The 12,923-nt window shown below is 42.8% G+C and overlaps 1 protein-coding gene across 2 annotated transcripts in view; it reads right to left on the reverse strand.

The window, feature by feature from the left end:
• The window catches only part of DLEC1 (DLEC1 cilia and flagella associated protein), a 160,064-nt gene that overhangs the window by 48,741 nt on the left and 98,400 nt on the right, over positions 1-12,923 (reverse strand). For both annotated transcript variants that reach the window (XM_073630029.1, XM_073630028.1), the window contains exons 16-20: positions 12,625-12,683; positions 10,564-10,738; positions 9,338-9,431; positions 4,407-4,537; positions 2,801-2,959 (exon numbers count right to left, since the gene is read on the reverse strand). In XM_073630029.1, the coding sequence (XP_073486130.1) occupies positions 2,801-2,959; positions 4,407-4,537; positions 9,338-9,431; positions 10,564-10,738; positions 12,625-12,683 (618 nt within the window). The remainder of the gene's footprint in view (positions 1-2,800; positions 2,960-4,406; positions 4,538-9,337; positions 9,432-10,563; positions 10,739-12,624; positions 12,684-12,923) is intronic.

Here is a 12,923-nt window from a genome sequence, read left to right on the forward strand (position 1 = left end):
TAGGTGGTGGTCAGGTCATGGCATTCTACATTCACATATCTTTCTGAATAAAACCTTTTTCTCTTTTGACCAAATAAAACACTCTTCATTGATTACAAATAAGCAATTGGAATGGTACCTCACTCTACATCATGCAGTTCAGTCTCAATTTGGGTCACTAAGTACCTCCCTGGCAATTTCACAGCTGGAGACATTTATGAATATGGAAACTTTGAACAATCCCATATCAGATATACTGTATATTCCTCTTCCTATCTTCAATCTAAGGACTCTAGTCCATTCCAGGCAGCTCTGCGTAAATGGAAGTGCTAAATACCATTACAGCACGGCTGATAAACAAATCCAGTTTAAAGGATAGGTTCACCTTTAGCAGCACGTTACATTTTACACCTGTATTTAGGGTATAAAATGTAACATACTCCTATTCACATGGCTCCTGCCCCCAGAGCCCCTCTCCCTGTGACAGCAGTTCTGTACCTGCTGTCACATTTTAAAAACTGCGTGGCTGTGCAGGCGGATTTAAAGAGATCTGTTAATGAATGGATCAACGCACTCGTAGTTCATTGACTCTTCCTGCAGCTCAGTAACAGTCTGCCTGCACGGAGGAACGGGCAGAGAGCTGTACTGAGTGTCTTCCTACAGGCAGGTGCAATTTGTCCTCCATCTTTTAGGTGGCGCTGTGTTACTGTGCAAATGAAGCAGAGGCTGAGTAGAACATTGTTCCTCTGCAGACTCTGTATGTGTCACCATTGGAGCAACTGTCCAATTGGACACTGCAATACTAAGTGACGTTTGGCAGCCATCTTTAGTGTGGGCAGAGTTAATAAATATCAGTACCCTGTTGGATTTGGTGTGCATTTACAAGTTTCTAGAGTAGAGAAAGCAACTCCGCTTTTCAGGGAGAGTGAATCTTAGAGAAAGGTTCCTGTGCGAGATGGTAGGGATTAGGGACACTGCTGCATGCCTACTACTTACAGTACCAGGACTACTGAATAGGACCTGTACAGTTTCCTCAAGTGCCGTAACCCTGCCAGTCAGCCACCCCTCTTGCAGATGCTGTCCCAGTAATGTAGGTTGTGCCTGTGTGATATCTTGTGGTGATTATGATATACCACTGTAGTACCAGCATTAGTGTGACTGTTACCCCCAGTACCGCTGCATCAGTTACTATTAAGGCCAATTCACACTGACCTTCCATACTAAAATATATAGAAACTGCATGTAGATTTCCATCCATTTTTGTCATGTTTGAACGCACACTGACATCCGTTGACATACATTTTTTATGTCCATTGACATACATTTTGATGCCCATTAACATGCATGTGCAGCGTTATGGTGTGAATAGGACACATTGGAAGTTATTGTTTTACAGATGTCTTTCTGTTGATCTGCATTTTACAGCTGCACTAAAACACAGATCAATGCACTGGTGTGAATTGGGCCTTAGTGGTACTGAGTTTGCTACTACAAGAGTATCTGGAACTGGAACTTAAAGTGCTTCAATATTACTAGTGCTAGTGATTGCCGTTTATCATTTACCTTACCTGCAACTCATCAATACATTAACTGTTCAACCTTTTCTGGACTTTTTTGTGTCGTTTCTTTAACCTGGGTACAAACTCCCTAGCCCTGCCCACATGCAGGAGCCTGGCATTGCACCTGTGAGCCTTTACAGGCTCCATTGTAAAAAAAATAAAAATAAATGCACACTTTTTTTCTTGCAAAATATGTGCATTTACGATTTTTTTCACCAAGGTGAACTTAGCCTTTAAATTCTATCACCTCTATTATACCCCAGAGATAAAAAAAAAAAAAACGGGTATAATCATTATAGCTACATGTCAGAGATGCTCTATGTCACCTGTGGACACACTACATATGTTCTGAATGTGTACATATGCAATTGAACTTTGGGACCAAGTGTTTAGATTCACGAACATTCATTGGACAGCTTTCAGGGGGACCCAAAAGTCTAGAGGTTGGTCTGCTCGGTCTATTAGACAACTTCGAATTGCCCATCATAAATCTGCTCTATACTGTTTTATGCAAGGAAGCTTATTTTTTTAATTGGAACAGCAAAACCCCTCTGTAGAGGCTCATTGATGATCTCCTACCCAAATTTAAAATATATAGCAATAGGTCCTGCCCCCCAAAATTCGATAAGTTTTGGCAACTTTGGAACAATGTACTTGGTAACCTAACTTGGCAGATTACTCTCAGCAATGTATATCCTCCTTTTTCAGGGACTAAAAAAAGCTCTCAAGGCTTAGCTGGTGTATTGTATATTAAAGCTTTTTATCTTAGTATGCCCCCAGTTTGTTCCTTCACTTTCACTTTGAAATTGTTCAGAATACCTTTTAGTCCTGTGAATAAGCTTACTCCAAGAAACATCTAAAAAAAACACATGAAGAATGTTGTGTGAATGGGAACACATAACAAACATATTGTGGGTGTTTGTCAAGTTTGACTGCAAATGTGGAACCACACTTTAAAGTAAAACAATGCAATGCTGTGCTATCTGTGTGAGGTAAGGCCTCTGAATTGCTGCCTCTACAATGTTGCTGGCACACAGAGAATAGGATGAACCAAGAGCACTGGCAGGGGAACCCAGACGAGGAGGATCAGGGCAGCACTGTGCAAAATTGCACAGTTTGTTGTTTAAAAAAAACACAAACTAACTATCGGTATATTATCATGTTAAAATGGCTCTTTGCAATGGACAAAGTGAATGACCACAAATCAGGTCCATGGTGAGTATTTTATCATATAAAAATAAATTCCCCTACATACACACTACCTCTTCTCCTCGCTCAGTAAGACAGGCTCTGCTCTCACACATCTTCCACTTTGCAGCCAGTGAACTCATATTTTCAATGATAAAGGTGCTGAGAACTTTAGTGCCAAGCTTTATGAGTTCCAAGTCGAGTGATGGGATGGCTATTGAAACCACTGGGCCCTGCAAAATGATTACAGCATAAAGCAATACAAGTTTTCAAGAAAAAAAAAAACTGTTACTAAACTGCACAAAATTGGAAAATAAAGCTAGCTGGAACTTTTATGCCGCGTACACACGAGCAGACTTTTCTACTGGACTGGTCCGACAGTCTATCCGTCGGACTTTCGGCGGACTTCCGACGAACTTTCTGAACAAACGGACTTGCCTACACACGACCACACCAAAGTCCGACGGATTCGTACGTTATGACGTACGACCGGAATAAAATAAGGAAGTGGATAGCCACTAGCCAATAGCTGCCCTAGCTTCGGTTTTCGGCCGTCGGACTAGCATACAGACGAGCGGACTTTTCGATAGGAACTGGGTCCGGCGTAAAGATTTAAAACATGTTCCAAATCTATAGTCCGTCAGATTGTCGACCGGAAAAGTCCGCTGCAGGTCCGATGAAGCCCACATACGGTCGAATTGTCCGCCAGACTCGGTCCATCGGACCAGTCCGGTCAAAAAGTCTGCTCGTGTGTACGCGGCACTAGAGCTCGTTCATTTTAGCAGTTGGGGGGATGTTAAAACCCTGTGGTTAAGCCCCACTTTACCAACCCCAAACAGCTAGTCCCTTTAGCTGCAGAGGCCACGGTTGGGGGTGTACACATGCCGTGGCCAAATGGTCTGTGGCCACGGCAGGAATATACAACTGCAAGAAAGGCACGCAGTAGTGGTGCGCTAATGTGAGATTTAAGGAGTTAAAGCAGAAGGCGAGGAGACGATACATCACCTCCTCACTGCTTGTCAATAACTCTCTAAAAATCGATCTGAATGCAAGCTCTAAAACATTGCCATATAATCATCAAAATGGATGTTATGTTAAAGTGTGTGTTGAGAACCGAAGTGAGAAAAATCTCCAACAGCAAAACAGACAGGAAAAAAATGTTTTAGAGCAGGGGAGGGCTAGAACCCCATGGATATTTTATTGATGTATGTGTCCCCATTGCAGATTTTCCCTCACTTTCTGTTTGATACAACCTTGGTCACTGTTACAGTAAGTGAGGGGAAATCTCTCCAACTATCCCCAGATAGAAGTAAAAACCTGAAAGGGGATTCTCATTATTCCCTACTCCCACCCCCCCCCCCCCCTCAAAAAGTGAAAAAAAATAAAAAGGTTTGGCTGATTATACATTTTATTACACAATATGAACTAGTAAACAGTATGATAATCCTTGGTAGTTGGCAGTTGGATTAAATATAATTTGCTAAGAATACTTTGCAGATGAAAACCACTATTAACAATTGTGGTGCTTCCTATACATACTGTATAAGGAAAATGATGCATTGGTGACCAAAAATGTATTAGTAAACATGTACATAATAGGGGCAGCACGTTACAGTATCCTTACCAAAACTTAGCGTTTTTTTGTTAATAGAAAGTGCATGAGTATAACAAGATAAAAACCTTAAAATTGGCTTCCACGCGTAACACCACGGGCTCCGGAGAATGTAATATGTGGCAATTCACATTCTCTCTACAGAATCCAGTCTGTAATCCAGTGAAGATCAGTTCAAATTCACAGAACTTACTGGGCTCTGAAATTGAGAACAATGTCACCAGCTGTAAGAGAATACTGCTAGAGGAAGTGACTTAAATTGACACTAATCTCTGGTTTAAAAATAAAAAATTCTATTCAAGTATGTATCCTTAACCAAAAAAGTCCCTTCTATTGCTCTCAGCCTTCTCCCAATTTCCCACATTTTTTTTGCTGCCATGATCTGAATTCCTATTAGAAGATGGCTACGTTCGTTCTCCTTTATCCCACTGTATGTAAGAATGCAGCCACTTGCTCCAGAGATGGACTTTGGACTATGGGATTTGTAGCATACATAGAGCAGTGCATACTAACCTGCAATGCTTGTTCCACACAGTATATTACAAGGGTCAGAAAAGCACAGTAAGACCCCATTAAAGACTAAGTTCACCTTGAGGCTGGGTTCACACTATTGCTAATCGGATGTGGGTTTCCCCGCATCCAATTAGCATTTCAGGAGCCTGTGACAGGCTCTCAATGGAGCCGGTTCACCTAGCTCCGGGACGGCTGCGGAGTCCTGGTCCGTTTTAGGTCTGAATTCAGCCAAAAAGTCGGACCGATATCGGACCTGAAATGGTGAACAGGGACGCACCAGACCCCTGCTGTGAGCTGCTCAGCACGGAGATGTAAACCCAGCCATAAAGTGTTTGTAAAGTCAGAAGGTGTTTTATCTCAATACATTCTATGCATTAAGATAAAAAACCTTCTGTGTGCAGCAGCCCCTTCAGCCCCCCTAAAACTTACCTGAGCCCATCTCGATCCAGTGATGTTGCAAGAGTGTCTCGCCTACCCAGGACTCTCCCTCCCCATTGACTGAGACGGCAGCATGGCGCCATTGGATCCCGCTGCTGTCAATTAAAGTCAGTGAGGGTAGATAGGGGGTGGGGCCGTACTCCGGCTCTGTGTCTGAATGGACACACAGAGCAGCGGCTTGGCTTGGGTGCCCCCATAGCAAGCCGCTTGCTGTGGGGGCATTAGCGAGAGGGGGGTTTAGGCGCCAAAAGGGCCCGCAAGGGTCTCGAAGAGGAGAATCTGGGCTGCTCTGTGCAAAACCACTACACAGAGCAGGTAAGTATAACATGTTTGAATAACATGTATAACATGTATTGTCTTTAAAAACAATAATAAATGCATATTTTTTTTTAGTCAAAAAAAAAAGAAGTGCACTTAACATTTTTTTTCTTAGGAGTCTGTGAAACATTGCACCCGAGATTAGCAGATCGCGCGTGCAATGCCAGGCTCCTGCAGACTGTCAGTAGAGCTGAATGCCCATCCCTCCAATACAGGTAGGCATATATTGAAGTCCAGGAAGATCAATGGACTATGAGAGCGACCACCAGCGCCCTCACAGGTAAAGTAGAACAATAGGCAAAACCTTTTCCATTTTGGATTGATCAAGGGGGGTTATAACCCCTGTCAGATTTTTTTCGCCATCTGTGTTCCATTGTGGTGATTTCCCTTCACTTCCTGTCCCATAGTAAAACAGGAAGTGAGAGGAAATCCCTGCAAATTTAGGGAATTCCTCAGGGATCCCCAGGTCACCAGAGCCAGCATCCCCATTGGAAGATTTCCCTCCTATTACATTTCTGGGGACAACCCAAAATTTGGAATTTTCTTTTACTTTTACTTTCAACGATAACAGTAAACAGGACAAATAAAGAGGGTGAATCTCCTTAACAGGGGCACAGAAAGCAATAAAAAAGGACAGGTGTTCAAATCCCTCCGCACTCCATCCAAAACAAAATTTTTTTGCCTTTAGCTATACTTTAATTGAGGACTAAAAGCCATCGGCAGAAATGGATGACAGTAGTTGTGGTTCATTCATTCACAGAACTCTATAAATGAATGACGTGGCCTTGTGGGTGGAGCCCCGCACAACTGCATTGTTTTTAAATTGTGACAGCGGATGTGGGGAGAAGAACCCCTGCCTGCTGTCAGGGGAGGGGGGGGGGGTGTCGGGGAGTGAGCTGGTGGATGCTCAGTGTGTTACATGTTACACCTGTAGTTAGAGTGTAACATGTAACAGGTGGAACCAAAAGTGAACTTATCCTTTGAGTGTGTGTATGGATTATTTTTGGAAAAGAAAGATTTTGTAGAGTGTCACTTTACTGCGCCCCTAATTGGTTGGTTAGTCTTGCACATGGCTGAGTATTTTTATTTTCTTTTTACTTTTTATTTACTTTTATTTACTTCCATGGGTTTGCATCAGCTGACAGTGGACTTTAGCTCACTGTAGTCTGAATATGGGTCACAGGAGTGCAGAACTAAGTGCACTCCTGTGACCCACAGGAGAAGTAGGGTCAAAAGAGCTTTGGCCCTATTTCACCTTTAAATGCAAACCTTGTATTTGTTGATAGATGCACGCATATTAGGTGACATGCAGGGCTTTTTTTCAGGGGGAACTTGGTGGAACTCAGTTCCACCACCTCTGGCTCAGACCCTTTGGTGCCTGCTCACCACAATCACTTGTAAACACAGAAGTCTGGTTTCTGTGTTTACAAGTGAAATCCCTGCACTCTGTATGTAATGCAATCCTGGTATTTAATGCCCCTTTAAGACCCTCCCACTGTTTTCATGAAATTTGACTGAACACACCCACTATTTGATGTGATTTGGAGGGTGTGTGCAGGGGAAGGGGTTTTGTGGGGCCGTGGTTAAGTTCCAGCACCTATTGTTTGAGAAAAAAAGCCCTGGTGACATGTTTTATATACTAAAATTGACATACTACTAGATGAGAAGATGAAAGAAATAAGGGTGGTAAGATAAGGAGAAGGGTATGGGTACTGACAGAACTAAAAGCACAATTAATAGGAAAACTATATGATTGCTGTGGATCAAGCTATGCTAGTTAAGACCCTGATCATTACTCAGGATCATTTGTGTTTTGCTAGCTGTACATAAATCCCATTTTTTATTTAAATATTATGTGTCAATTACCGTAGTATCTTTGGCCTGTTCAATACACTGTTGAAACTATTTTGTTATATCTGTTTAATCAGTGCAAAAGAAATACCTGTTGATCCTGCAAAAAAAATCTAGTTTGTCTGCCCAAGTTTTCTGCCTGTGCTGCAGTCTTTTCAGTTACACTGTTCTCAGTTATTCCTGAGAACTACAGAACCCTTTCTCTCTATGCTATGGAGAAGAGGCGGGGGTAGGGGTTTGTAGTCTCCTGCTAATGTGACAGAGCTGCTTCTTTATAGAAACAGCACAGTGAGTGAGCATTATCACCCTAGAAAGGGAAGAATCACCAGGCGAAAATACAATTACATTCTTATTTCTTGGTTTAGATACACTTTAAACTATGTTAGCTAAGAGCAAAAAAAGTTTGCATATGCCATAGCAAAATGAATAGACCTCCCTCCTGGCAATGAGCGATCCAAGGACACATCACACCTACTCTGGTGTTGTGGAGCCCTGTCCTTCCCTCCCCTGCACAGAGTCTGTACACCGATCAGCCATATCTTTATGAACACTGACAGGTTAAGTGAATACCATTGGTTATCTTGTTACAATGCCATCTGAAAGTTGGTGGGATATATTAGGCAGCAAGCAGACATGTCATCCCTGAAGTTGTTGTGCTGAAAGCAGAAAAAATGAGCATCACAGTTTGTTGTTTCTGTGGCTGTATAGCCACAAACCGTTCAGGGTGTCCATGCTAAACCATGTTCACAGCCAAAAGCGCCTATGATTGGCACATGGGCATTAGAACTGGACCATGGGGCAATGGAAGAAGGTTTCCTGGTCTGATAAATCATGTTTCTTTTTGTTTACGTAGGGAAATGATGGCACCAGAATGCACTATGGAAAGAAGGTAAGCTGGCAGAGGCAGTGTAATGCTTTGGGCGATGTTCTGCTGGGAAATCTTGGGTACTGCTATTTATGTGGATGTTACTTAGCACGTACCACCTGCCATATCATTGTAGCTGACCAAGTACACCCCTTCACAGAAATGGTATTCCCTGATGGCAGTGGCCTCTTTAAGCAGAATAATGTGCCCTGCCAAACTGCAAGAATGGTTTGAGGAATACAACACTGAGTTTTAGGTGTTGACTTGATCTCAATCCAACTGAGCATCTGTGGGATATGTTGGAAATACAAGTCGGGTCCATAAAGGCCCTAACTTAACATAAAGGCCGCAACTTACAGGACTTAAAGCGGAGTTCGGCAGAATTTTTTTTTTTTAAGTCAGCAGCTACAAATACTGCAGCTGCTGACTTTTAAAATATGGACACTTACCTGTCCAGGGCCCCCTCGATGTCCTCACCCGAAGCCAATCTGTCCCTCGGCTCTTGGGTGGAGGCGCCACCATCTTCGGTAAGGGAATCAGGAAGTGAAGCCTTGTGGCTTCACAGCCTGGTTCCCTACTGCGCATGCGCGAGTGGCACTTCACGATCCCACTGGTTCCTGCTGTCTTCTGGGACCTGTGTATCTCCCAGAAGACAGCGGGGGGGGGGGGGGGGGGTCGGAGGAGGCGCCGGATATGTTATAGATAGCCGCGGATACTGTTGCCAAATACCAGAGCATACCTTCAAAGGTCTAGTGGCATCCATGATGGGTCAGGGCTGTTTTGACGGCAAAGGGGGGACTTACTCAATATTAGGTGGGTGGTCATAAAGATCTGGCTGATTGGTATGTATTCTTTCTATATATTAAGATTCTTGGCAGTTAGGACTAGCACTACATTGATCAGTTTGGATCCAGGGTTGCTCCAAGGCCACAGACTTGTCATTTGGCAAAGTAATAAATCAAATATACAGTAATACACAAAATAGCCCAACAAATAAAGGCATTCCACAGATACCAATGCTTCCATTATGTGGCTCAATCTGGATGATGTTCGGAGCTGTAATGTTATCCCACTCAAACTGGATAGAGGATTTGCTGTTATTCCACATCTACAAGACAAAGTATATTTTATGTGTGGTTGTAATACTTTCCTAAAAACAATGCTTTATGCTATTTTCACATTTTTATGTTATTTGTGCCATATTTGTTATGATTGCATTTAATAAATTAGTTGGTAGGAGTACTTACTATCAGCTATCTGTATAAGACAGCACAATCAGCATCCTTGCAGAATGACTAAAGTCAGAAAATGTAAGTTAAAGTGGCTGTAAAGGCACAAGCTTTTTTACTTTGATGCATTCATTACATCAAGGTAAAGAAACCTTCTGTTTACAGCAGCCCCCCCTAATACATACCTGAGTCCCCTCTCAATCCAGCGATGTCCACGAGAGCCTTGCCTCTCCGAGGACTCGCACTCCTGACTAGCCTTTGGTACTGTCAATCATAGCCAGTGAGCCAACCAGGAGGCGGAGGGGGCAGGGTTGAGCTGCGGCTCTGTTTGTATGGACACACAGAGCCACAGCTCAGGAACGTGCCTGCTTGGGTGCCCCTAGAGCAAGCTGCTTGCTCTGGGGGCACCTTGCAGGAGGGAGGAGCCAGGATCGCCAGCATGGGATCCGAGAAGAAAAGGATCTGGGCTGCACAGAGCAGGTAAGTAATCATGAAGAGGTTATATACTTATTTTCATTAAAACTCTATTAACAAGACTGTCTATACACCTGAATTGAGATAGGAGTCGCAAAAAGGCAAGCTTTCAGGTTAAATGGAAACAGGTAACAGCTTTTCTAGGTTTTTAAGATGTATGCTGCAGGGCTCTCACTCTAATGCTTACATCATCACTTAGTCCCTGACCTGGAACAAGCCTGTTATGTGTCAAAACCACATTCACTAATCGTTGCTGCAAATTCCCTTGCAAAATGCAGAGCCTATTTGGCCTTAGTAAATCAACTGCATTGAGTTGTAGTCATCTGCATTTTGAAAAAAGGGTCATGCATGTGATTTCATCTGTTGTGGTGTATTGGCAATCAACAGAATGGGCTGCCTAAACGTAATGCATGTTAACGCATGCCATAACACATTTGCATGCACTAACGCACCTCAACAGATTGCTTTAGTGTGAATAGGCCCTCAAAAAGATAATAGATGTAACCTAAATGTTTAGAACGTAAAAACAAAACTTACTATAAACTTCTTCCTCATAGTGGTGTCAATAAAACTTTCTCCAGAAAAGATGATTACATAAGGCTCCAGAACTAAATGAAATGGCTCTGTGGTCCCCTTGAATTCTAGATCGAGGACAATGACATCGTTTAGTGTAGGAGTCAGTTCTGCAATGCTCATGGGATGTTTATTTGCACTATAAAACAAAGAGAACACATACACATAAAACAGAATGTATAGTGACCTATATAGACATTAAAGCAGAGCTAAAGGATACGAAACTTACCTTTCCTCCAACAGTCCCCATCCCTCGCCAGCATCTTCTTTTGTTTGCCATTCTTTGGCTGACTTCACTGGCATGTGCAGGTCCAGTCATCCCGATACACAGGGATCGGGCCAGCACTGTAAGCTGAGCTGCGTATTCGCAGCTCCTTTTACATGCCGTGGAACGCTGCAAGCAGGCAGGTAGGTGGATTTTATTGCAGAAGAGACATTGCTAGTGTCTTCTCTAGCTTGTCCCATTATTAAGCCCTGTTCTTGTGATATACTATACATGCATCGCACCCTTTACGACTGACCTCAAGTCATTTTAGACAAGGCTAAGTTTAATATTAATAAACATTGCTTAACAAAGTTGTTGAAAAATAACAAATAAAATTTCATACGATGTCTCCAATACATATTCCTGTACACAATCTTCTATGTGCCCCTTAGTCCACTGGTGCCCCTAATTGCCCATGAGGTACTCATACCTTATAAAAAGGCGAGAAAGTCCTTAAAGAGGTTGTAAACCTTCCTGTATTATTTGTACCTATAGGTAATCCTATAATAAGGCTTACCTGTAGGTACTGTAAATATCTCCTAAATGTGCACCGTTTAGGAGATATTTACTGTATACTGCGCTGATGATGTAATTGGCGCATGTGTCTGAAGGAACGGCCGCCCGTGCCATTTTTTCAGAAGTCAGTGCTGCGACTGGCCGCTCCCGGGCACATGAGTGGCAGTGACGTCATGCGGCTCCGGCCTGTCACAGAGAGGAAGTCCGCGGTCCCGGAAGGAAGACGGGAATAGATGGATGCAGCCTCCAGAGGGGACGACACGGCTTCGTTTACAGGTAAGTGTCACATAATGTGCTAGTATGCAATGCATACTAGCACATTATGCTTTTATTTTGAAGGGAAGGAATAAAATAAATATCAGAGTTTACTTCCTCTTTAAGTCCATTTAGTAGTGGCGTAAGTCCATATCCCTGGAACCCCGACTGGGCTCCCACAAGGGGTGGTAAAGTGCAAGAAGTAGTTCACATGCTTAGCAGCATTCTGTTCCTTACAGTGGTTGTAAACTTCAGACATAATATATGAACACAGCATATCCCTCTATAGTGTGCACTTGTCTCAATCCAGAGCACTGTGTCATTTCTGTCCTCTGCCTCGTTCCTCTGCTTGCTTTGCTAGCATGAGTCACTTCTGACCAGTTCTCCTGACACCAAGAAAAAAATGGTGACAGGGGAGGGAGCTCCAGATGATTGACAGTCTCAGCTCTGTTATTGTGTGCTGTGTGAAGGAGGGTGTGTCCCTTCCCTCCAATCAGCTCTCAGAGCTGATGTAACTTCAGCTCTCTGCCCCCTGCTTTTCAGAGCTGAGGTATCCCATGTAAATTCTGCACTATGAATGGATGTAGGAGAAAGACAGCTGTAGATAAATAGGTACAACTTATGTAGGAGGATTAGTTTCTTCTCTGTGTATCACCTGAGGCAGGTCACTTCACTGGGTATATGTAAGGGTTTACAACCACTTTAAGTGGGAAGACCTGGAACCATACCTACGGTCGTCTAACTGTAGCTCCCCCGAGAGGTGCTTCCCTCCCCCAGAGTTTAATTATCACAGTCACAAGGAAACAATCAGTGATTATAGGGTTGGATGGCCTCAGAAGCGTGCCTGTCACAACCTCAAATAAAATACAGCACAGCACTCTGTTTACACAAATAAAAAACTTCTGTGGTCACTCTGTTTATTATAAGGTTATATCTATGTCACAAATATACCAGCAAAGATGAAGTGTTATCAGAAGCTAGCTTCTTACCTTGGATTCCCTGGGATGTCACTTAATACCATCTGAGCAACACTGTGATATTCAATTAGCTATGCATGGAAAAAAATATACATATATTTCAGTAACAGTTTAAAGCTTAGCTACAGACATTTTGTTTTTCAAAAAATTTCTATTCACCTTGTTAGCCCAACCTCATCCTATGTTTTTTTTTTTTTTAACACGCACAACTGCCAAGGTTTGAATTAGTGGTTGTAAACCTCTGAAAGCAAAAAGAACGAAGCATATCCTCTTAGAACTAAAAGTATTAAAGTAAATTACCGCCCCTTACT

This window comes from Aquarana catesbeiana, linkage group LG05 (assembly GCF_042186555.1).
Source record: "Aquarana catesbeiana isolate 2022-GZ linkage group LG05, ASM4218655v1, whole genome shotgun sequence".
Classification (NCBI taxonomy): domain Eukaryota; kingdom Metazoa; phylum Chordata; class Amphibia; order Anura; family Ranidae; genus Aquarana; species Aquarana catesbeiana.